At 39.8% G+C, this 26,439-nt stretch overlaps 1 protein-coding gene across 5 annotated transcripts in view; it reads left to right on the top strand.

The window, feature by feature from the left end:
* The window catches only part of LOC110302589 (uncharacterized), a 28,605-nt gene extending 9,247 nt beyond the window's left edge, over positions 1-19,358 (top strand). For 4 of the 5 annotated variants that reach the window (XM_085844436.1, XM_085844434.1, XM_085844435.1 and 1 more), the window contains exons 3-10: positions 702-853; positions 1,676-1,767; positions 2,273-2,399; positions 4,384-4,469; positions 5,197-5,323; positions 6,378-6,461; positions 7,076-7,158; positions 8,061-19,358. In XM_085844436.1, the coding sequence (XP_085700562.1) occupies positions 829-853; positions 1,676-1,767; positions 2,273-2,399; positions 4,384-4,469; positions 5,197-5,323; positions 6,378-6,461; positions 7,076-7,158; positions 8,061-10,331 (2,895 nt within the window). In that variant the 5' untranslated portion in view covers positions 702-828 and the 3' untranslated portion in view covers positions 10,332-19,358. The remainder of the gene's footprint in view (positions 1-701; positions 854-1,675; positions 1,768-2,272; positions 2,400-4,383; positions 4,470-5,196; positions 5,324-6,377; positions 6,462-7,075; positions 7,159-8,060) is intronic. The other variant, XM_029481625.2, reaches the window with a different exon arrangement.
* The last annotated feature ends 7,081 nt before the right edge of the window (positions 19,359-26,439 follow it).

Raw genomic sequence — 26,439 nt, 5'->3', positions numbered from 1 at the left:
TGGTTGTGAGCCACCATGTGGTTGCTGGGATTTGAACTCTGGACCTTCAGAAGAGCAGTCGGGTGCTCTTACCCACTGAGCCATCTCACCAGCCCTCCTGAGTTCTTTATATGTTGCTTATTACAGATTATAATTTACGTGAGCATACACAAACACACACATACACACACAAATACACAAATGCATTATTAAAAAGGTTCTGGTGTTACTTAGAGTACTGTATTAGTTACTTTTCTGTTGATATAAGAAGATATTATGACCAAAAGCACTTAAGGAAGAAAGGATTTATTTGGCCTATAGTTCCAGAGGGAAAGAGTTCAGGTAATAGTGGAGAAGGTAAATGAGGAGCCCAAAGATTACATTTTCATGTGCACACAGATGAGAGAAGAGGAAGTGGGATTAGGTTTATAAAAGCATCACCCTCAGTGATGTTTATGCTCAAGCAGAGATCCACCTTCTACAGGCTCCATAATTAAACAGGCCTGCCAGCTGGGGACCAGTGTTCAAATACATGAGCCTATAGAGCATGTTTCTTGTTCAAACCGCTACAAATACATACAATTCCTCAGTCAGTGCAGGTGCTGTTAATGAGCCCATATTATAGGGTATACATTTTTAATGGTTTTTATTATCTTACCTGCAGAGAGCTAGTCTATAATGTTTGATGACAGCTAACTGTGCTTTTTGATTGATCTCAATAGGAATTTAAGTCATCCAGATTAAGGAGAATGAATCTCGTCATTTTCCACTTTGATGCATAAGTTTCCCTGACGAGTCTTTGGAATCACAGAAGAATTTGGTCACATATTTTACCATCAGACTAAAGAGATGGACATTACTAGTTTGCCCTGTGGTAAGTCCTGTTACTGCTGTTATTCTGTTGTAGGTCCTGCCTACACAGTATAGAGCCAGAGATCTGCCAGTCTGTTATTGAGTGCTGAGGTGGGCTGAAGAGGACTTGTTTTGTATATCTAGCATGTGCTTGGGAGAATGCACTGCATAATCATCACTGATACATTTATATATATTATATACATATATAGTATATAATTATATAATTTATATATAATTAATATACAATTATATATCATATATTAATTATATAATTAAATATATAATAAATTATATATAACATTATATATTATATATAAAAATAATGTGTATATATATATATATATATATATATATATATATAATTTTAATCATAGGCAAATTAAGAGTTATAGTTCTCAGAAATTAATTTTCCCTTGGCTTTAATGTGAAACTAATGCACTTTCTTCTTCTTCTTCTTCTTCTTCTTCTTCTTCTTCTTCTTTTTTTTTTTTTGGTTTTTCGAGACAGGGTTTCTCTGTATAGCCCTGGCTGTCCTGGAACTCACTCTGTAGACCAGGCTGGCCTTGAACTCAGAAATCCCCCTGCCTCTGCCTCCCGAGTGCTGGGATTAAAGGCATGTGCCACCCCGCCCAGCTCTAATGCACTTTTCTTAATGGGCAAGATAGTTAATCATATTTTCTTGCTGTAAAAATTGGTATGGCATTGTAGGTTACTGGGGTTTATATCTTGAGTGAACCAAATTATGTATTAGTTGCAAAAAGATAAACTCTCACCCTCACAGTGAATGTGGGCTTCTTGGCAGCTTTGTATTGATGTATCTTTTATTATTTTATTTTTCCAGAAAGTCTGCTTTCTGGTGACCAGAACTGCAGTCAAGGAGAAGAAACAGAGGGAGAAAGCATGCTGGCTGATTGCCTGGAAAACTGTAATGAGGTCTGAGGAACCATTGCATCCGTCTTTCCATGTAGACAGACTTATCTCCCAGGATTCCCGAGAAGGGTAAAGCCCCTGACAAGGACTAGTTATCCAGAAGAGGCTTTTTACAGTGCTGTAATGCTGTGTTTATAGTCATCCCTAGTTAGCCTTGACCATTGCAGTGCTAAATACCAGGGGCTTTTACAGTGTTCTTAAGATAATAAAGCATACATATTACTCTATCAAAAACTTTGTTTTTATATTTACCCCCTTTATAAAATATGTCCAGGAGTAGTATTAAAACAAAGAGAGAAGATGAAAAAGGTCAGGGTGTGGTGAGGTAAAAATGTTTGAAATGTGCCCTTAAAGCCACGCTCTTAGAGTAGATGGATGGAAAGTGTGGGTCCCAAGAGACTATGGGAGACCTCACCCTCTCTAGGCATTGAGTTCCCTATCCTTTGTCTTCTGAGAGGGCTGGTGGGGATATTAACTTGGTTGAAACAAGCATGTGGGGGTGGTTTAGGATTTGGTGACTTTTCAGGATGAGGCTGTGGATTTCTCTGAAGAGGAGTGGACCACAAAGGCTCCAACTCAGAACCTCAAGCCTCGTGCTGTGGCGGTGGAGGAGCACGCAAACCTGGCCGCTGTAGGTAAGTTGGTAGTTGTTTGCTTATGATGCTTCATGTGGAGCAGGCACAGATGTGCTTAGTGTGCCTAGGAGCCCTGTCAAATCCAATGCGATAGATAGCAGTGGTAACAGTTTTCTTCGAATGTATTTAAACTAACGTTAGTTTAATTCAGGGGGCGTCTACATCAAACTTCAGTACCTCCTCTATGGTGTATATGCATCATCACTGAGCTGCAGGCCTGGCACACTGTGGGTTGGCTTGGTTTTTGTGTGTTTGTGGTAGTGCACACCTTTAATTTCAGCACTTGGGAGGCAGAGACAGTGGATGTTTGTGATTTCAAGGCTAGCCTGGTCGTACAGAGTTCCAGGACAACCGAGTGCTACTCAGAGAATCCCTATCAGAAACAAAAGCAAACAAAAAGGTTTATTTTTATGTATTGTTTTTTGTGTATAAGTGCAGGTGCACATATGCCAACAGCACATATGTGGAAATCAGAGAACAACAACTTGCTTCTCTGTGCTCATCTTGTTGTTTGAGGAAGGGCCATTACTAGTTTTGCCACTGTACTTCTGGCTGGTTGTCCAGTTTCTGCCTTTCATCTCACTGTAAGAATGCTGGGACTAGGATTACAGACGTGTGCCATTGCAGTTAATTTTTTACTACTTGGTGTCCTAGTTTACTTAATGTTGCTGTGGCAAAACCCTGAGTAAATAAGCAACCTGGGGAGGAAAAGGTTTATTTGGCTTACAGGTTATACTCCATCCAGGGAAGCCAAGGCAGGGACCTAGAGGCAGAACCTGGAACAAACCATGCTTACTCCCTTAGGCTTGCTCAGCCACCTTTATTCTGACCTGGCAGAAGGTCTGCATCAATTAACAATCAAATAAAGGTTCTATAGACATGCCCACTGGCCAAACTGATGGAGGCTATTCTTTAGTTGAGGTTCCTTCTTCCCCAGAGTGACATTGACAGACAAGATGTGAGTTCTGCTGTTGAACTGAGGTTGTCAGTGTTATTTGGAAAGCTTTTATACCTGATGAGCTATCTTGATGACCCACTGTGGTGCTTCTTAAAATGTGCATTAACCTAGTTCTGTTGAAATGTATGTTCTTGTCTCTATCTTTGATTAGTGGAATAGCACTTTCTAGTTAGTATTCTATTTTATGACTATCTGAATTTGATGAACTATAATATTTGTAAGTTAATGGTTTATTTTATTCCTTAGCAAATATTATAGTGATTTATTTTGTCAGAAATGTTAATATAAAATTGATTAGTATTTTAGTGGTGAGAGATCCTTGGGATTGTGGGATTCAAGCCTTGTCTCTTTAGTCCTTTAGAAATAATTGCTGCACTTATTAGAATTATGGACCAAAAACCAGGTTTGATTGTGCATGCCTGTAATCTCAGTAGGCTTACAAGTTTTAGGGTCTAGCTTGGACTACAAGAGTCCCTGTATTGGGAAAAAATACATATTATAGACTTGAATCATAGAAAAGTTTGCTATTTGTTCTATTTATGCAACTTTGCATATAGGATATCAGACACTTATCAAACCCAGTGCTTTGACTTGTTGAAAGCATTGGTGAGCACATTGGAGGGAGTTCTTCAAGGTGGATGCTTATGAAGAGCAGCATTGACTAACGGCATATATCATTGTCAGTTCCTCTCTTCTCTTTGTCTCAAATACTTTTTCATTTTCTTTTTCTTTTTCTCTTTTGTGGTATAGGTCTAAGTAGTTGGTTCTCCTCCTTAGACTCCTGTGTACTGGGATTGCTGATGTTCTTACCATGCTCTACTTTCCTATTTCTTCCCTTTTCTCTCTGGTAACATGTTTTTATTTTATTATCATATATTAGTTTTGGCAGAATTAATAGTTAGCATTTTTTTTTCTCTAAATCTTCAGTTTGCTCGTAAGTCAGATTTATTTAGGAAACGATGGAGACATTTTTAACTTCTTTGCTATACTGTTGTTACTTAAACCTAATCTTGGGTTTAATTCTAGAATTGGAAAAGCAACTACAAACCAAAGATTTAGCACCAGAGCAGGAATTTTTGACAAGACACACCTTCATGGAGACACAGCAGGTGGTGAGTTCAAGGAAAGGGATATTTTTTATTTTATGCACTTAGCCAAGATTGACTTGTTTTTTTTTTTTTTTAAATTAGAAGTCATGGAGAGAACTGGGTTTTTTAGTAGAAGGAACAATCTCTTATCATATACTTCAGAAGATGAATATTAAGAGGATCCAAAATTAAAGTGAAACTGACCAAGAAGGCACATTTTCTCATGATTAGACATGCCCTCACAGCAAAACAAAACAGAAAACCAAAATTCCTTGCCATGAATGATTTTTTTTTTCCAGTTGAATTGCTCCAGAAAGGCATGTGTCTTACATTGGTGAGGAAGTCCCCTAAAGATCATCTCAGGATTTTAGTAACCATTGGTCTTAATTTCTGTAGTGATTTTGTGTTTTGACAAATGGTAAAGATGAAAGTCTTCATTTTTAAAAGAAGTAAACTTATTTTTAATCACATAACAAGTTTGAAATATGCTTGGGAATGTGCCACAACATAGGGGGTACGATAGAGTTCCTTGTATAGTGATGTAAGTTTATTTGCAAGAGGTGCAGAAATTCATGAATATAGAAGGTCTATTGAGTGACTGTGGAGAGAGGAATGCTCTAGGAGAACTGAGACCTGAGATAGATTATGGGGACCTTAGTCTCTTTTATAGGCAAGGATGTCACTTCCTCATTCTCCAGTGAGCATAGGTGATGTTTACTTTGCTCAAGCTGGCATTTTTGTGACGGTTTAGGATGCAGTGACCTTTGAAGATGTGGCTGTGGACTTTACCCAGGAAGAGTGGACTTCTCTGGATCCAGTTCAGAGGAACCTCTACAGAGATGTGATGCTGGAGAACTACCAGAACCTGGCCACAGTAGGTAGGGCTGCCATCACTTGTTCTAGCTTCATAAGAGAACAGAAATACTATTCTAGAATATGGTGTCAGCTCAGAGATCATTGGGAAATAGCAGATGAAGTCCCTTAACATAATTTAATACATCATGGTAGTTCTCAACTAAATGGTGGTTAGTAGTGTCACTACTACTATGCTAATAATATTATTTTGAGATTCTTCCTCTTTTGATTTGTTTTATTAATGAGGAAAGGTCTCATCCTATAGCTTAGGTTGGCTTCAAGCTCTTAGCACTTCTCCGATCTCAATCTTCTGAGAGCTGGGATAGCAGATGTGGGCTATCACACTTGGCTGTTATTCTTGGCAATCTTTATGAATCTGTTTCTGAAGATAAGAACTAGAGCTATCATTTTTTCCCTATAAGTGTGAAGACCCATGCTGGGCACATTTCTGTGTTATAGAGTGCTTGTTTAGACACATGAGGCCTTGGTCTGTATTCCTGGGGGTGAGGGTGGGGTAGCTTTATAACACTTTAGTAATTAAATAATACTATATTAGATCTTATTGGGAAAAGTGATTCAGTGTATTTTATTTTACATTTTTTTAAAGCATAGAATTTTCATTAATAATGAAGGAATAGGGATATTGCATGTCATTAATAGTTTATTTATTGATTGATAGTAGTGGGGATAATTTAGAACTTTGTACAGTCCAGGTAAGTGCTCTACTACTGAGCCATATCCTTAGCCATTTTTTGGTTTCTTGAGATAGGTCTCACTCTAGTTCTATAGCCATGACTATCTTGGAATTCTTGTTTTTCTCTTGCCTTAGCCTTGTGAGTGTTGGGATTATATCTGTGCACACACAGTCTTGGCCCTCCCTAGTGGTTTTTAAATGTGCATTTGGTTCTAAATTTGGATTTGATGGGTCATAGAAATTTTCTAGTTACCAATAGCATAAATATTTATATTCTGAGCTCTTTGTTAATAATTTTAAGTCTTTCTTGAGACATGTTTTCTATTATTGGCGAGTTTACATGAGTCTTTTCCATTGATATATATATTTGTCTCTGTGTCTAGGAGGTCAGATGTTTAAACCCAGCCTGATCTCTTGGTTGGAGCAGAAAGTAGAGTTGACAGTAATAGAGCAAGGAATTCTCCAAGGTTAGTATTTGTTGAAAACATTTCTTGTTGATGTCAAATTCTGTGTTTGGAAATGTTTTGGGGAACTGTTAGAAGACCATCTTGAATCTGAAGGCCAAGGTCTTAGAAACACAGTTGTCATAGAAAAGGCCAATGTAAAGGGTCTGTGATGTTCCAGTTTATTGTTTTCTCTGTTTATCCTGTTGACTATGCCATTTAATTTTAATAGAAAGAGCTGTAAATTAGTATAGCTATGACACCATATCCTGTGCTTGTCAAAATTTAGATTTAGACAGTTGCTTTATTCTCTCTTAGTTTTGTTGTTTAATGTATTTTAATATGAAAAAAAAAAACACACACACACACACACACATAAGTAAAGTTTTGGTCTAGAACTCAGGCTTAGAATTCAGAGAGGTCTGCTTGCCTCTGGCTCCTGAAAGTGTGCACCACCACGCATGGTCAAATGAGGTGGAGGTTTTGGCTGTTCTAAAAAATTTAACCTTTCATTTGTTGTGCAAATATGTATGTGTGAGTGTGTGTATATACACACACACACACACACACACACACAAACACACTCACACATACTTACATACATACACTTTTTTGTTTGTTTGTTTGTTTCACTTTAGAATGGGAAATGCACCTTAAGACAAAAAGGACAGCACTTCAGCAGGATAGATTTTGGTCAGATATGTCAAATGGAATGCAACTGGTAAGTCTCATAAATTTACTTTTATGTTTATGGGTGCTTTGCCCATACATACATCTGTGCACCATGTGCAGTTTGGGTGCCCTTGGAGAACAGACAATGGCATCTGATTCCTTGGGACAGGAGTTACAGACAATTGTGAGCTGCAGTGTGGGTGCTTGGGAACGAACCTGGATCCTTTGGAAGAGCAACAAATGCTTTTAACCCTGAAACCATCTCTCCAGCACCAGGATATTTCTTTTTAAAGAAATATTTTTATTTGAGGATATCTCTTATTTTGATAATAATCAACTCCCACTTCTCCTAACTCCTCCAAGATCTTGCCCTCCCCACCCCCCCAAATGCTATATCCTTTTTTAGAATCAATTTGAATTTGTGCTAGCCAAATCATTTCTTGGTGTATGTAGGGCCATCCACTGGAATGACCTACTAGGAGCCACACTCCTGAACTCAGAAGTCATCAGTTGTCTGTAGTTTCTCAGTTAGGGGTTGGGGCAACAAGATCCTAATGTCTAAGGTCAGGGAAAATTTAATAATAAAAATAATTTAATTTAATAATAAAAACAGATTCAAATGAAAGATGTGAGACAATTAGCTGTCAACAGGCAAGGAACTCTTTAATTTTCCTTTTTCCATTACTCCTTTTCTTTTTTCTTTTTTTTTTTTATTCAGAGAGAGGCACACTACCACTCAAGGTAGCCTTCACTTGTGACACTTTGCTTCAGCTTCCAGAATGCTGGGACAGTAGTAAGTCAGGATACTCAGCATAAAGTGATGCCCCAAATGTATTGTGAGGTTTAGAGCATCCGAATTCCAGTTTCTGTACAAGCCTGACCTTCTAATCATCTTTTTACCAATAGGGAATCATCTTTTTATCTAATCATCTAATCATCTTTTATCAATAGGGAAGAGAACGCAGTGGAGGGGAACCTGGTGACTCTGTTCAAGTTGGAACAGTTTTTAGTGAAGATTCATGCCCTCAGACTCACAGTACTTCAAATACAGAGAACACTTCTGTGTGTAATTTAGATGGAAAAGACTTTCAGCCACTCCTTAAAGAAACTTCTACTGAAGAGAACATTGTCCAGTTGAACCAGTGTGTAAAACCTTTGATTTTGACTCCAGATGTTTCCCAGAAAAAGTGCACTCCGGAAAAATCTGTTGAATGCAATGACTGTGGGGAAACTTTCGTTAATCAGTTAGAACTTCAGACACATAGTTCTTCTCATCGTGAAAAGAATCTCCACAAATCAGAGGAGTGTGGACAAGCTTTTACTCATCCTATAAGCCATGGTGGGCATGTGATTCCCACTGAAAAAAGATACTATGAATGTAAGAAATGTGAAAAATTTTTTACACATCCTGTGTACCTTAATATCCATATGCAAAGCCACACTGTGGAGAAACCCTATGACTGTAAGGAATGTGGGAAAGCCTTCAGTGAGCGCTCAAGCTTAATTGTGCATCTCCGACAACACACTCGAGAGAAGTCTTACGAGTGTAAGGAATGTGGGAAAACCTTTATTCAACCCTCACGTCTTACAGAGCATATGAGAAGTCATACGGGAGAGAAGCCGTATCAGTGTGACCAGTGTGGGAATGCCTTTGCGTCTTCCTCTTACCTTACTACACACTTGAGAACTCATACTGGAGAGAAGCCCTTTGAGTGTAACATATGTGGGAAGGCATTCACACGTTCCTCTTACCTGCTAGGTCACATACGAACTCATACAGGTGAAAAGCCCTATGAATGTAAAGTATGTGGGAAAGCATTCAGTGGCCGTTCTTGGCTTACCATACACTTACGGAAACATACTGGAGAGAGGCCCTATCCATGTACAGAATGTGAGAAAGCCTTCACCAGCTTTGCTCAACTAACTGAACATATAAAAACTCACACTGGTGAGAAGCCCTTCCGGTGTAAAGTATGTGCAAGGACCTTTAGAAATTCCTCATGCCTTAAGACTCACTTTCGAATTCACACTGGAATAAAACCATACAAATGTAATTACTGTGGGAAAGACTTCACTGCACGTTCAGGCCTTACTAAGCATGTACTAATTCACAATGGTGAGAAGCCCTATGAGTGTAAGGAGTGTGGGAAAGCCTTCAGTACATCTTCCGGCCTTGTTGAACATATAAGAATTCATACAGGAGAGAAGCCCTTTGAATGTTATCAGTGTGGGAAAGCCTTGGCTCATTCCTCATCTCTTGTTGGACATTTAAGAACTCACACTGGAGAGAAACCCTTTGAGTGTAATCAGTGTGACAAAACATTTACACGATCTTCTTATCTTCGTATTCATATGCGAACTCACACCGGAGAGAAACCATATGAATGTAAAGAGTGTGGGAAAACTTTCCCTGAGCGCTCATGCCTTACTAAACACATAAGAACACACACTGGTGAAAGGCCCTATGAATGTAAGGAGTGTGGCAAAGGCTTTATTAGCTTCGCTCAGCTTACTGTACACATAAAAACTCACAGTTCTGAGAGACCCTTTCAGTGTAAGGTATGCACTAAATCTTTTAGAAACTCTTCATCCCTTGAGACCCACTTCCGAATTCACACTGGAGTAAAACCCTATAAATGCAGTTACTGTGGGAAAGACTTCACTGCTCGTTCAGGCCTTACCATCCATTTACGAAATCACACTGGGGAGAAATCCTATGCATGCCAAGAATGTGGAAAAGCCTTTAGCACTTCCTCAGGCCTTATTGCACATATAAGAAGTCACAAAGGAGAGAAACCCTTTGAATGTGACCACTGTGGGAAAGCCTTTGCTTCTTCGTCTTATCTTAATGTGCATTTGAAAATTCACACTGGAGAAAAACCCTTTCAGTGTACAGTATGTGGGAAAACATTTACGTGTTCTTCTTACCTTCCAGTTCACATGCGAACTCACACTGGAGAGAAGCCTTTTCAGTGTATAATATGTGGAAAGTCATTTTTGTGGTCCTCATACCTTAGAGTTCACATGCGAATTCACACTGGAGAGAAACCCTATGTATGTCAGTACTGTGGAAAAGCCTTTACAGAGCACTCAGGCCTTAATAAACATTTACGGAAACACACAGGAGAGAAACCATATGAATATAAGGAATGTGGGGAAAACTTCACTACTTCTGCTGATGCTAATGAACATGAAACTCCCCACTGGGGGGAGAACCTTTGAATGTAAGGGATTCAGAAAATTGATAGCCCTTGATCCATCATTTGCAATCAAAATTTATAGTCTATACAAGTCTTATTAATAAGCAATGTTTAAAAACAATTCGGTTGCTATGTGCTGTAAAAACAACTCATTCTGAGGATGCTCTGAGTTTAAGGATTGTGGGAGAAATCAAAATTTCATGATATATGTATGAACTGAAGGTTTGTAATATAGGGAACGAAAACCTTTAGTGTTTCTATGAGTGTTGATGCAAGACATGTAGAAATGTCTCTGTGTTCAGGTATGGTCTCACAGTTGAGAAATGTCTTACTGAAGTTCGGGAAGTAACTTTTTACATTTGACAATATGTGGTGTTTACAGACTGAACACAAGCTACATGCGTGTAATAGGGGATTTGCTTCAGTGTCTTGGATGGCAACACTTGGATTTCTTGGGTGCTTCTATATGAACTTTGAATATTTCTCCATTTGTGTATTTTTATGACTTCAATTCCATTGTTGGTTTTCCTTTTTAAAATATTCCTGTTTGATGTGATTGAAACTGTTGTTTTTACCTAGTATCTGTTCTATGTCCCATGTTGGCATCGTGAACTAATGGACACAAACTCCCATCTCCTCATTACTTGTTACTTTATTTGTTGTGTCGTGCACCGGTCCCTATGTTGTTGTTGTTTTTTCCCTCTTTTCTTTTGGAGACAGTCTCACTTTCTGGCCCAGTATAACATGAAAGTTATGTAGCCTAGACCGGTCCCTAGCTCATGGCAGTCCAGGCCCCGCCTTCTGAGTGCATAGATTACAGGTGCAAGCCACCATACCTGGCTCTTTCTACTGTTTTAAGTATAAACTTCATTAGCACTGAAAAAACCATCATGTTTTACAATAGTGTTCAAGTTCTTAACACAAGTAGGTTTGGATCTGACCAATACAATCCCTTACTCTAAGTTCTAAGTCTTTGGTAGCCATTCCATTCTCTGCTTGGAGTTCAGCTTTTCTTTAGGCTTTGCTTCTTGTAGTATCTGTATTAACTCTACTTAGCTTTTTTATTTTTGTGACAGGGTCTTGCTGTAGCTCAGACTGACCTCAAACTCGCAACCTTTTTGCCTCAGACTTACTGCTAGAGTTATAGGCATGTGCCTTCATGCCTAGCTGGCGTATATCAATCTACATACTGTTCTCAAGGTGGAACTGTGTTATGGTCAGTTATTTTAAGACATCTAATTATCCTTTGGTCTCTATGGATAGTTAGTTTCTATACCTTGCTTGTTAGTATTGCTACATAGTGAATGTAGCTATCTCTTTAAATTCATGACCTTATGCTCTCAGATACAATCCCAAAAGTGACTTTGTTATTGTAATGATAGATATGTCAGTGTGTATGTAACAACTGCCAATTTATATTCCCAGTGATGTACCTAGTCTCTTTATTGCTTTATTCTTACTTTTTCCTTCCTGTATTCCATTTAAAAATGTGAGTTGGTATCTTCAGCTTTGATTTGCATTTTTCTAGTACGCCGTTTGTATATCACTACTAAAATACTGATTTCAGTAATTTATCAATTTTTAAATCAAGATCTGTGTATTTGCTGTGAAGTTACCTGAGTTACCGTGTTTTAGACGTAGACCCATTGTAATATATATATGGTTTACAGATTTTTTTTGGCTGTGTACATGCTTTTTCAGTTTTTTTTTTTATTGCTATACAGAATCTTTAGTTTGATATGGCCTTAATTCTTTATTTTTGCTTTTAATGCCCATAATTTTCATGTCAGCTCTAAAATTCTTTGCTGGTGTGTCTGGAAGCATTCTTGGAGTTTCATTATGTTACAGTTTTAGATTTTACTTTCAGGGTTTTGTTTGTTTGTGGTAACCTAACTATGTAATCCATGATAGCATAGAGCAGGCTGGCATTAAACTTGGAGCAGTATTTCTTCCCCAGACCTTTTGAGTGCTGAGATTTTGGGTTTGAGCCAGCCTATCCAACTTAACTGTATTTCTTTTACTATTATTTGATTTCCTTTTCTTTTTTAACCCCCCTAAGCTTATCTATGTGTATACTGTTTTTGTTTTAGTATACTGTTACAGTTTCTGTTTTGGTGCTAGGAATTGAATTTGTGGCCTCAAGGATGCTAGGCAGGTGCTCTACCATCAAGCTATAGTTCTAACTTCATTGTTGAAATTATGTGGACCACATAAAGGGCTTTTATTGTTTTATTTGTTTGTTTTTTGGATAATATCTTTATAATCTGGCTGGCCTAGAACCTGCTATGTAGAGCCCGGAACTCACAGAGATCTACCTGTCTGCCTCCCAGAGTGCTGGAATTAAAGTTATGTGCCCCTATGCCTGCCATTGACTATATGCTTATTTGTAAACAATTTATTTATATTGTTTGTATCAGTATTATACTGTTTGATTTCTGCCTATATACTGGTCTTGTTTTTGCTGTTCTTTCTTAAGACAAGGTTTATTGGAGCTTAGACTGCCTTTGAGATTAACTAAATGATCAAGAATGACCTAATGACCTTGGACTTTTGATCTTGCCTTTATCTCCTAGTATGATTCTAGGCATGTACCACCATACTTTGCACGCTCAGTGCTTATCAAACTTCATACTAAGTGGACATCTCTAGCCCTGTAATACATTGTTAAGCCTAGAATTTTTGTTTTTATTTAAGTCCTTTTGGGCTTAACTGAAAGGTTTTGATTTCTTATGACTTTTTTTTTTTTTTTTAAGCCTGTGGGGGAAAATGCCTTTAGAATTGTTAATGCAGTGGTAATCTACAAAGCACTTTGGGCAGGATGGACATTGTAACAATGGTAATTCTCTCAATGTGTGTGGCATACCTTGCAAATTGTTTATGGTCTTGTTCATGGTAGTTTAGATTTTTCCTGTTTAACTTTGTTCTCTATCATTTTATGTAGTTTTATATGTTGTATAATATTTTGCTTTTTAAATTTGTAGTATGTAAAGATACTGTTGACTTGAAAGTCTTATGTTTTATGAGTTTTTATAATTTTTTTTTCATGGATGCCCTGTTAACCTGAAACAATTTTACTTTTCTTATTTGGGTGACTTTTTTCTTACCCTGATTGCTCCAGCTAGGCTTTTCCCAGTATTTCCTGAATATAAGAAGGAAAGGTAGGTACGTAAACCTGCCCTTGAGAAGTTTGAGCTTTGTAACTGAATGAAAACTGAATTTGTTTTTCATGTGCTGTCATGATGAAATATATTTCTATCAAGTTTATTGACTTAACCATCAGTTGATATTGTATGATGTTACATGATCCTGTACATCTCCTATAATATGGACTTTTCTTTCATTTTGTTCATTCAGTATAGCATAAACCATCTTTGCCTCCCATTTATAAAATCAATCTTGATCACAGTTTTTATGGTTCTTTTAAAAGTTACATTATGAAGTGACCAGGAGATTGAAATTGTCTTAATGAATAATAATTATTTGACGTTGAGACAGGGTCTTGCTGTGTAGTCCAGGCTTGGCCTTGAACTCACTGTGTAGCCCAAACTGACATCAAACTAATGATCCTACAGCATTAACCTCTCATGTGTTGTAGCTTCAGTAATGACCCACTATGCTTGACTGATAATGTTTAGAAAGACTTCTCTGTGCTGCCAATAAGTGATTCATTTCATTTTTTAGGGCATAAATAGACACCCCCCCCCCCCAAGAAAGAGGTAAGATGGTTCCTTCATTGCAATGGTGTGATGATTGTAAAGATAGCCTAGAAATAGAATACTTAAGTGTAGAAAGCAAATATTATTGTATGAAGAGAGAAATAGCATGATGGAGTATAAGACTATTTTAGCACTCTTTTTGACAATAAATTGAGATTAACATTTAGTTTTAAAATAACTAAGGGAATTGTACTTGAACTAGACTTGAGACCAACTGGATCTAGTAATTTTATTTGAAACATTCTACATAAAAGCCAGAGAGTACTTTGTATTTAATTTCACATGGTACAGTATAAGAAATCTTGCAGTAGACTTATCAAGCTTTATTTTAAAAATAATTCTTAGACAGAATTGAGTTTATTTAGTTTTTGAGAGAGGGTCTCGTGGAGTTCACATACTTTTAGCTTACAATTCTGAAAGATTAAAAAAAAACTACATTATATGAATACAGATAGAATTGGCACTGATTTTTGTCTACTGAACCTAGATCCAAACTAAACATATCTCCCATCTGACACAGTTATTTTTGTATAGTACAGTTTTATTTGGTGTTGGGGTATGCAGCATGACACATTGGGGACATAACTCAGGAATTGGCTTTCTCCTTCCATCTTTTGGGTCCTGGGAATTGAACTTAGGTAGTTGAACTTGGAGGTAAGCATCTCTACCTGCTGAGCCAACTTGCTGGTCTACATAGAAATATTTTATATTTGCTATGGAAGCATGTAATGTTTTAGCAAATTGGAAGATATATAGTTGAATAGTCCCTGGAAAAGAATGTTCATATATATCTCAGAAAATGGTGAAGGATACGGCAGGGACTTCTCTTGCAGTGTGACCAGGAAAGCCTGCTTTAGGCTTCACAGAGGCTTTGTTTGCCAGGAACGTAATTGGTCACTTTACCAACACCAAATGTCACGGCCAGTTTCCAGTGGACAGTGTATTATTGTTCACTGTTGTCACAATGGTGACGTAACCGAAAGTCTGTACTCTTAAATGGTTATCTCCTTATTCCTCTTAAACCTTAATCACTGGCAGCCTCTGCTGTGGTTTACTTCATGACTATATATTTTTTTTCAGATTCCAAGTATAATATAATGCAGAGGTTTTGGTTTGTGTTTGTGTTGCCTAAATGTATGTATGTATGTGTACCAGATCCATGCCTGTGGCCCAAGAAGGTCTGAAGAGGGCATCAGGTCTTCTGGGACTGGCCTTACAGTCACTTAGGAGCCTCCGTGTGGCTGCTAAAAATGGATCTCAGGTCCTCTGGAAGAGCAGCCAGTGTAGCATAATTGAAGCCGGATTGAATTTTGTTTGAAAGCAGTGTTGTTTGAAAGTGAATTGTCCCCTATAAGCCTGTGAGTTTGGACATGTGCCTCTCCCCAAGCTGGTGGCACTGTTTTTGAAGGCTGTGGCTAGGCATTGGTCTTGTACCTGCCAACAGTTTTGGACAAAATCTCCACCACAAGCTCCTGCTTCTGCATAACCACTCCAGCCACCGTGCCTTTCCTGTCTTGCCGCGATAGATTCTACCCTCTCAGTCCATGACTTTTCCTTTTTAAAATATTGCTTCTGTCAGGCGTTTTTTGCAAATAATACAGGACATGCATAACTTTAAACTTAATGTGTTTGTGTGTGTGCACACATTGTATATGTACAAGTGCATACATATACCTGAGGCAGTCAGATGAGTGTGTTAGGTCCCCTGGAAGCTGGAATTACAGGGTGATGTAAGCTAATTAACTACTTGGCTACTGGCAATTAAATGAGTCCTTTGTAAGAACAGTAAGTACCTGTTTAGCCATCTCTCCAGCTTCTCTCTCTCTCTTTTTTTTTACACTTACTGGCCACTTGCATGTTTTAGGAAAGTTTTCCTGTTTGTTTTGTCATTTCTCCCTCCCCCTCCCCCTCTCCTCCCTCTCCCTTTGCATGAGAGAGAGGGAGGAGGGGAGAAGAAGGGAGGGAGAGGGTCTAGTGTCTTATGTGGTCAAAGATGAAGAAGAACTTTGAGACCTGCCTCTGCTCCCAACATGCTATGATTCTTAGGGAGTGTTGGATGTTGAAGATTTAACCTGGAACTTAGTGCATGCTAGGCAAGAACACTTTTTAGAGCCACAGTGACATTTTCAGATGAGTATATAATGTACTTTGCTTATTATTAGACACATCTTTAGCTTGTGTTGCCTTCCTTTGGTCTCCTGCCCCTAAAGCCCACATGTTCTCTACTATCATGTCTTAAAAACAATTTTTTTTTTGAACATGATAGAAAATACAGTTATTTTGCAGTCTGGATCTGACTTATTTTGCTTAGTAAGATTTTTGGTTCCATCATTTTCCCTACAAATTACCTAATTTTTGTCTTTATGACTGAATAAAATGCCATTCTGCATGTCATATTTTTTCATTTTATTATCTCGTGTGTGTGTGTGTGTGTCTTTCCCATGTGTAGGGATGCCCAAAGGGGCTAGAAGAGGTGATTGGCCTTCTGAGCCAACCAACAATGGTGCTGGGAACTAAATGCTGGTTTTCTGAAAGAGCAGTCTTGGCTGCTGAGTCATCTCAATCATTTTTTTGTTGTTTTGTTTGTTTGTTGAGACAAGGTTTCTCTGTGTAGTACTGGCTGTCCTGGAACTCATTCAGTAGACCAGGCTAGCCTTGAATTTAGAGATCAGCCTGCTTCTGTCTCCTGAGTGGTGGGATTAAAGGTGGTCACACCAACTATGCTACTTGAGTACTGATACTGTTAACATGGTATGCAGACAACACGTGTGCCTGCATGAATTTATGTGTACTCCATAAATGCAGGTCTCTGAAGAGGCTTAGAGGAAAGCATAAGACGCTCTGGAGCTGATATTACAGGTAGTTGTGAACCTGATGTGAATACTGGGAATGGAACCCAGGTCCTCTACAAGAGTAGTAAGTGATATTAACTATTGCATCATCTCTCCAGTCTCCATTGGCTAATACTTTTTTTTTTCCCGAGAATTCACTTTGTAGACCAGGCTGGCCTCGAACTCAGAAATCCGCCTGCCTCTGCCTCCCAAGTGCTGGGATTAAAGACGTTCGCCACCAACTCCCGGCAGCTAATACTTAATATACACTGATATGTCAAAGGCCATAGCCTGAGGAGAAATCCCCCCCTCCTCAGCTTTATCAAAAGACAATTCCTTGAGTTCCAGGAGAACACAACTGGATGGGCATTCTTCATATAGGTGGTCTACTTAACAGTTTGAGTTCTGGGGCACAACCTACCTTCTGAATACTATGAGGGAACTCTGGCTGCCAATGTTGTATATTGATGAGATTAATTGCAGCAGCCAAGAACTCAAGAAACAAAAACCTCTAAGGAGCTTAGTGATGGCTAGGAGAGAAGTCATTTTTCTCAGTAGTGTATTTACCTGTAATTTGTCCATGCTTCAGTAATTAGCTCCCACCTACACTCATGAAACAATTGCATTGGTTTTGGGGCGTTCACATGCACAAACATAGAAGGGACTTGTTGGAAAGGAGTTCAGTGATACTGAGATAGAGATATAATGCGCTGTGAAAGTGACCAGAATGCATTATACACGTGTAAGAGTGTCAAAAAGTGGGGCTGGAGAGATTGCTCAGTGGTTAAGAACAATTGTTGATCTTGGAGAGGAAGGATCTGGACCCAGTTCCCACCACCTACCTAATAGTTCACAATCAGTGCCCCAACTCCCTTTTACCCCCACAGACACCAGTTATTTGGTGCTCATACATATATACATACATACATACATACATTCATATGAACATGACAGGTATGTGGTTTGAATGGGAATGGCCCTATGGTCTCATATTTGAGTGCTTGGTAGTTGTGTTTTGGGGAAGGATTAGGAGGCCTTGTTGGGGAGGTGTGTCACTGTGAGGTTTCAAAACCCATGCTAGGCTCACCTTTTGCTTCCAACTTGTGAATCAGTTGTAAACTGAGTTGCTCTAGTACCATGCCATGCCTGCTTGCTGCCCTGCTTCCAGTCATGATGGTCATATATACACCTTCTGAAACTATAAGCAAGCCCTCAAATGCTTTTTAAATTGTCTTGGTCATTGTATCTCTCCACAGCAATAGAGCAGTAAGACAGAATTATTTGTGATTACTCTTATGCAGATCTACAATGAAAAGAGCAAGTGGAACAAAAAAAAAAAAGTACAAAATGTGAAGGAAAAGAGCACTGGGAAATTTAATGTTGGGGTCAAATCTTGTACTTAAAGAGATGAAGAGTTTAAAGAAAGGCCTCGTATAAAATGGAATAAAGGGAGTTGTTCTCTTGGGGCAAGACTCCACCCAGCCAAACATCCAACTTATGAATAGGAAATGCTTAAGGGATTTTCTAAAGCAAAGGAAAACTTATTCATTAAAGGAAAGCAACAAATCAAAGCTTATGCAGGTTTAATTCAAGGAATGAGCCAGGTTTCCCAGCCCAATCAGAACTGACCAAGTGTCTCTGTATTTAGAGTCATGAAGTCAGGAATAAAGGGGTTGAATCTTCTTCTCTGGTAAGGAAAGCTGAGGAAGCCAGGGTTTTGGCACAGGAGTCCTTGTTTGGAGGCCCGAAGAGGCCATTGTGTGAAGCTGAGTAAGTGAAGCCTGGATTGTGTTAGAAAGCTCAGGATTTTGGAGATGCCAGGGCCATAGGATGTCTGTTGAGAGCAGCACTGAGTGGAACCAGGTCAAAGAGCTGATGTCACCAAAGCTCCAAGGGTTGGGAGATCTAAAGATAATCCTTTCTTTTTCCACTCTTTGGCATAGGACATAGAGTGTTGGGATTTGAATTTGGTCTGCCAGGTTTCAGTTTTGTTTGGTTAATATTTCTCTACTATGCTACCTTTTCTCTCTCTTGAAATGGTAATGTATATTCTATACCATTGTATAGTAGAAAAAAAATTGCTTTTGATTTTATAGGAGAGCCTTGAGACTAAGATCTATGGGGCTTTGGAGGTTGGATTAAGTGCATTTTTGCATTATGAGACAGCTACAGGCCTACGGGGACTAGGGTGTGAAATGTGGTGGTTTGAATTAAAATGGCTTCCGCAGTCTCATCCATTTGAATACTTGGTTTTTAGTTAGTGAAGCTGTTTAGGAAATGGTTAGGAGGTGTTGCCTTGTTGGAGGAGGTGTCTCACTTGAAGGTGGGCTTTTAGGTTTCAAAATCCCGTACCAGGCCTAGCCTTTATGCCTCGTGGGTTGTCTTAATATGTAAGTTGCTGGTCCAGTGCCATACCTGCCACCACGCTTCCTGTCATGTCGGTTGTATATTCAACCTCTGAAACGATAAGCAAAGCCCAGAATTAAATGCTTTCTTTTAAAACTTTCTTTGGTCATAGTGTTTCTTCACAGCAATAGAAAAGTAACTTAAGATAAAAACACAGACTTGATTGATTGATTGAGACAGGGTCTAGCCAGGAACTCACTAGACCAGGCTGGTCTCAAACTCAGAGATCTGTTGTATGCTGTGATTAAAGTTAATACTACACTCAGCTAAATCTTAAAAAAAAACAAAATAAAAAACCAGGGGACCTGAAGATTCTGACATGCATGTAATGCACAGGGATAGGGCAGGCCTTTCATCTTCGTCTCAAACAAAAACACCCGTGCAGTGGTGGCATACACTCCCAGCACTTGGGAGGCAGAGGCAGGTGGGTCTCTGGAGTTTGAGGCCAGCCTTGTTTAAGGAGGAAATTCCAAGACAGCTAGGGCTACACAGAGAAACCCTGTCTCAAACAAAACAAAAACCAAAAATCTTCAAAAACAAAGGAGAAGCTAAGAAGCCAAACGGTGAAAGAGTTACAGAGGAAGGTCATCTTGGACGCTGTCACTGTACTACTGGTGAGTTAGAAGGTGGGCCTGACAAAGCTGTAGGATTCAAGGAAGCACAAAAGCCTATGCAGGTAGCAACATTGTGCTGTTGATGCAGGTACTGTCAGGCTGCAGTGGACATAAACATTCATGGCAGTAGCTAAGAAGCTTTACAAGAAGGAGCCCCACATTGTAGCCAGTCCCACCTTTTTAGTGGATGCTGGGGACTCCAGGCCTTTATTCTTCGAGCAAGCATTCATACCCATTGTGCTTTCCCCAGTGCCTATTAGTTATTTTCTGTAATTAGTTTCTTGAGACAGGCTTTTACCTAGACCTGGAGCTCACTGGCTTTAAACTCATAGAGATCTGCCTATCTCTGCCTCAGAAATCCTGGAATTAGGCATTGTCACTATCCCTGACCTAAGTTAACGTTATTAACTCCATACATGGGCACCTCCAAAAAAAATAAGTGCTCAAAAAGTTTTACTAGGAAAAAAATCTTTTTTTTTTTTAAAGATTTATTTATTTATCATATGTAAGTACACTGTAGCTGTCTTCAGACATTCCAGAAGAGGGCGTTAGATCTCATTACGGATGGTTGTGAGCCACCATGTGGTTTCTGGGATTTGAACTCAGGACCTTTGGAAGAGCAGTCAGTGCTCTTACCCGCTGAGCCATCTCGCCAGCCTGAAAAAAATCTTTAGGTACTCCTGTGTAGTGGAGATTGCCTGGCATCAATGATATGTAAGTACGAACCTGAACTCATGGGATGACACATGATTGATGTTCAAAGAGAAAATACCCACAGTTTACAGACAAAACCATATTATGGAGAAAATATATGGAAAAAAGGCTAAGAATTTTAAAAGGCGGTAAGGAGGACTCAGCATGTTAAGGGAGGGAACTTGATTTTGCAGAGAAACTGAGTTGGGTTCCTAGCACCCATGTTGGTGCCTCCGATGCCTCTCTAGAAGAGCACATGCTCTCTTCTAGCTTATATACACACTCGTGTGTACACACACTTCACACAAACATGTTATAAAGGAGGAAAGGCCAAATACAAAAGGCAAAAATAAAATTAAAAAAAGGCCAGGCAGTGGTGGCACACATCTTTAATCCCAGCACTTGGGAGGCAGAGGCAGGCAGATTTCTGAGTTTGAGGCCAGCCTGATCTACAGAGTGAGTTCCAGGACAGCCAGGGCTACACAGAGAAACCCTTTCTCGAAAAAACCAAAACCAAAACAAACAAAAAAAGAGGTGGTGAGTTGACTTGGTGGTTAAAGATGCTTTCTGCCAAGCCAAATGACTTGAGTTAAATCCCTGGGACTCTTACGGTAAAAGAAAAGAACAGACTCACTCAAGTTGGTCTCTGCTCTGCACAGCAACATACACACACACACGAAGTAGATACATTAACAAATATTTTTAAAAATATTTGTTATTACTCCTAGCAAACTGACCTTAACAGCTTGGATCCTGGGCTGACCCAGGATTTGCAGAGCCTTAGTAAATAGGCAAACTCTTTTTGTTTGTTTGTTTTTTGTTTTGGTTTTTCGAGACAGGGTTTTTCTGTATAGCTCTGGCTGTCCTTGAACTCACTCTGTAGACCAGGCTGGTCTTAAACTCAGAAATTCCTCTGCCTCCCAAGTGCTGGGATTAAAGGCGTGTGCCACCACTGCCCAGCACAGGCAAACTCTTAATGGTTCTGGACTTCATCTCAAATGGCCAGTCTCTGGAGAACAAATGGCATTATAAGATCAACTGTCTCAAGATAAACCCTGCTCAGCTAGTCCAGACAACTTCAACTGCTATAAAAGGATCCCCCTTCCCTGAGGTCGGGGTGGGGTGGCGATTCTCTTCTGCTCGCTCTGATAATGTACTAACTTTCTGTTCAGTGTATGTCTTCTCTCTCTCTCTCTCTCTCTCTCTCTCTCTCTCTCTCTCTCTCTCTCTCTGTGTGTGTCTCTCTCTGTCTCTCTCTCTCTCTCTGTCTCTCTCTCTCTCCCCCCCTCTCTCTCTTGATTTATTTATTATTATATGTAAGTACACTGTAGCTGTCCTCAGATGCACCAGAAGAGAGCATCAGATCTCATTACGGGTGGTTGTGAGCCACCATGTGGTTGCTGGGAATTGAACTCAGGACCTTTGGAAGAGCAGTCAGTGCTCTTAACCATTGAGCCATCTCTCCAGTCCGGATTGTATCTCTTTATCCATTTTTGTATGTGTGTGGTCTGAGGACTAGTTGGTTCTCTCCCTTGACCATGTGGGTCCTGGTGATTGACTTTAGGCTGCCAAAGCTGGCAGCAAGCACCTTTGTCTGCCGAGCCGTCTTTCTCTTCCTCTCCCCTCCCCCAGAGTTGGAGAAAGGAAGAGGGAGAGTGGGTAGATTTACAGTTAGAGTATAGTTAGTTGTCCAGAACACCGGAAAGAACTCTTAACCACTGACTTAGGTCTCCAGCAACCTCCAGTGTCTTTCATATCAATTCTGGTCTGGACTCCAGTGCACTGGACCCATCCTGACAGGACAGAAAGCCCAATGTCTCAACTGTTGGAATTGAGACAGTGTCCAAGATAAAAGAAACCACAATCTAAACAGCAGAACGAATAAACAGGATTCAGTTTATTTCATGGATTCCTAGGCTCACCACTTAAGATAAGCAAGTCAAAAGCTGAGTGTGCAAAGCACCTGCAAGACTATGTCTCCTCTGGCACTGGACCTACCACTCAAGTCCGGGTACTGGATGTGAAAGAAGATATAAAAAAATTCAAGGTCCATGACTCATGCGGCTTGCTAGTTAAGAGGACTTTTTGGGCCTAGAGCAAAGAACAAAGGCTGTAAAGCCATCCCAGGAACCAACTAGCCATAAAGATAGGGAAGACATACAAGAATGTCTGAGCCTCCCTATCCCCTGCCCTTCTGATATGGGTTAAATGTTAACCAGATGCTCTGCTGTTACCTCGATCTGCATGTACAGTTTGCTGTTTAAACTGTCCAATTGTGTGAAGCCACACCAATTCTTCCCCTACCCCCACTCTTTTCCTATATAAACCCCTAGCTTCTGAGCCTCGTGGTCGACACCCCTGTCTCCTGCGCGAGATACGTGTTGGCCCGGAGCTCCATCATTAAACTACCTCGTGTGTTTGCAGCAAGACGGTCTCTCATGATTCTTTGGGTGCATGCTATTTCATGACTCAGGTGGGGGGTATCCCCACGGAGGTCTTTCAGATGGTCAGGCTTCAAAAATACCGGAGCTGGAACCTGCAGCAGTCATTCCGGAGGCAGAAGTGCTCTCTGTCACTGCCTCCCTTGTCTTCCCAAGAGGACTTCGGGATTTGTAGTTCTTTTGCTCCTCAGAGGCGGTGGCCTACAGGCGACCCAGTAGGTGGCAGTGCCCTCGGGCTGCATGGGTGAGCACCACCTGATCCATTTTGTTTGTTTGTTTGTTTTGTTTTGTTTTTCAAAAGGGAAAGACTTTGCACTGTTGGATTTTGGTCTTAAGTCCTCTTGAGGAGTTGGAAGATCCGAAGTGTTCATGCAGTTGAGGTGAATGCCTTTTTAGATGAAGGCAGTTGTGAAAGCAGGGAGCCAAATGGAATCCCAGTCCTCTGCTAGAGCAGTGCGAACACTCCACTGAGCCAACAGCAGCCTCAGCAACACTTTTCTCAAAAAAAGAAAAGTGCATTATTGTTGGATGTGGTGGAGCTCACTTGTCACCTCAGCAGGAGGAAGGCAAGGGTAGGAGGATCAGGAGTTTCAGGTGCCATTACAAAATCTTGTCTCAACAATATTACTAAGAAGTAGTCTGAATAAAACTAAAGTTCTCCACATTCTTCTCAAAATAAACCTTATTTTTAAAAATTGTTTTATTATATGTATAGATAGGTGTTTTTTCTGCATATATATCTTTCAACCACATTCATGCTTGGTGCTGGAGGAGACTAGAAGAGTGCATTGGATCCTTGAATTGGTGTTACAGATGGCTGTGAGCCTCCATGTGTGTGCTGGGAACTGAATTCAGGTCCTCTGGAGGACCTGTGCTCTTAACTACTGAGCTATCTTTCCCACATCTCCCCACCCCCCAAGTGTACTTTCTTGTTTCTTATTAAGCCATATAAGGAGATACATTTATTATTACGATTTGATTAGTATGTAGAAGTAGAGGAAAGTATTATTTTCTGTCTTTGAATTGAAGTAGTGAAAACTAGAAAAAGGAATATTTAAATTGACAGCAAAAATGTAAGTAGGAGGGGCTGGAGAGGTGGCTTGGCTATTATGAGCAGTTATTGTTTTTGCAGAAAGCCTGGGTTTGGTTCCCAGAATCCACATGGTTGGGTTACAATCATACCTAACTCCAGTTCAAGGGCTCCAGCAGCCTCTTCGGAACTCTTGGGGCACCAGACCCATACATATATCCAGGCAAGACAGTCATATACATATAATAACAAATTTAAAACATACACACACACACACACACACACGAACAGAAGGAAAATAGAGGAGATGATGAAAGTTTTCTGGAATTGGAAAGTTGTGTTTATGGAGAGAGAAAGGCAAATGACATAGGGATTATTCTTAATTTGATACTTGAGTCATTTACTATATGGGGGGAAAAGAGGGAAAACGTATTCAATCTGTAACTAACAGAAGCAATAAGTGATACTCAAATGATATAAATCACAGAAAACAGCAAAGCGAGAATGTGTTTGAAATTTCCATACATAGTAAATTAAGGAATTAGAATCCTTAACTGGGCATTAAGAATAAGCTTACTGTAAGTACCAGTAACAAGAATTATTTTAACAAGGCCATGTTTTGTATAGAGATGTGTGATTTTTCTTTTTTAAAAATTTTTATTAGATATTTTCTTCATTTACATTTCAAATACTATCCCAAAAGTCCCCTATATCCCTCTGCCCCCACTCACCCTGCTCCCCTACCCACCCACTCCCACTTCTTGGCCTTGGTGTTCCCCTGTACTGGGGAATTTAAAATTTGCAAGACCAAGGGGCCTCTCTCCCAATGATGGCCGACTAGGCCATCTTCTGCTACATATGCAGCTAGAGACACGAGCTCTGGGGGTACTGGTTAGTTCTTATTGTAATTCCATCTATAGGGTTGCAGACACCTTCAGCTCCTTGGGTACGTTCTCTAGCTCTTCCATTAGGGTCCCTGTGTTCCATCCTATAGATGACTGTGAGCGTCCACTTCTGTATTTGCCAGGATAGCATAGCCTGGCATAGCCTCACAGGAGACAGCTATATCAGGGTCCTTTCTGCAAAATCTTGCTGGCCTATGCAATAGTGTCTGGGTTTGGTGACTGTTTATGGAATGTATCCCTGGTTGGAGCAGTCTCTGGATGGTCCATCCTTTCATATCAGCTCCAAACTTTGTCTCAGTAACTCCTTCCATCTGTATTTTGTTCCCTACTCTAAGGAGAAATGAAGTATCCACATGTTGGTCTTCCTTCGTCTTGATTTTCATGTGTTTTGCAAATTGTATCTTGGGTAGTCTAAGTTTCTGGGCTAATATCCACTTATCAGTGAGGGCATATCAAGTGACTTCTTTTGTGATTGGGTTACCTCACTCCGGATGATATCCTCCAGATACATCCATTTGCCTAAGGATTTCATAAATTCATTGTTTTTAATAGCTGAGTAGTACTCCATTATGTGACTGTACCACACTTTCTGTATCCATTCCTATGTTGAGGGACTCTGGGTTCTTTCCAGCTTCTGGCTATTATAAATAAGGCTGCTATGAACATAGTGGAGCATGTGTCCTTATTACTGGTTGGGACATCTTCTGGATATATGCCCAGGAGAGGTATTGCTGGATCATCTGGTAGTACTATGTCCAATTTTCTGAGGAATGGCAAGACTGATTTCCAGAGTGGTTGTACAAGCTTGCAATCTCACCAGCAATGGAGGAGTGTTCGTCTTTCTCCACATCCTTGCCAGCATCTGCTGTCACCTGAATTTCTGATCTTAGCCATTCTGACTGGTGTGAGGTGGAATCTCAGGGTTGTTTTGATTTGCATTTCCCTGATGATTAAGGATATTGAACCTTTTTTCAGGTGCTTCTCAGACATTTGGTATTCCTCAGTTGAGAATTCTTTGTTTAGATCTGAGCCCCATTTTTTAATGGGGTTATTTGAATTTTGGGAGTCCAGCTTCTTGAGCTCTTTGTATATATTGGATATTAGTCCCCTATCAGATTTAGGATTGGTAAAAATCCTTTCCCACTCTGTTGGTGGCCTTTTTGTCGTATTGACAGTATCTTTTGCCTTACTGAAGCTTTGCAATTTTATGAGGTTCCATTTGTCAATTCTTGAGCTTACAGCATAAGCCATTGCTGTTCTGTTAAGGAATTTCCCCCAGTGGCCATATCTTTGAGGCTTTTTCCCACTTTCTCCTCTATAAATTTCAGTGTCTCTGCTTTTATGTGGAGTTCTTTGATCCACTTACACTTGAGCTTTGTACAAGGAGATAAGAATGGATCAATTCTCATTTTTCTACATGATAACCGCCAGTTGTGCCAGCACCATTTGTTGAAAATGCTGTCTTTTTTTCCACTGGATGGTTTTAGCTCCCTT

This window comes from Mus caroli, unplaced genomic scaffold, assembly GCF_978045245.1.
Source record: "Mus caroli unplaced genomic scaffold, Mus_caroli_1 scaffold_11, whole genome shotgun sequence".
NCBI lineage: Eukaryota > Metazoa > Chordata > Mammalia > Rodentia > Muridae > Mus > Mus caroli.
This window is presented reverse-complemented; position numbering and strand designations above follow the sequence as displayed.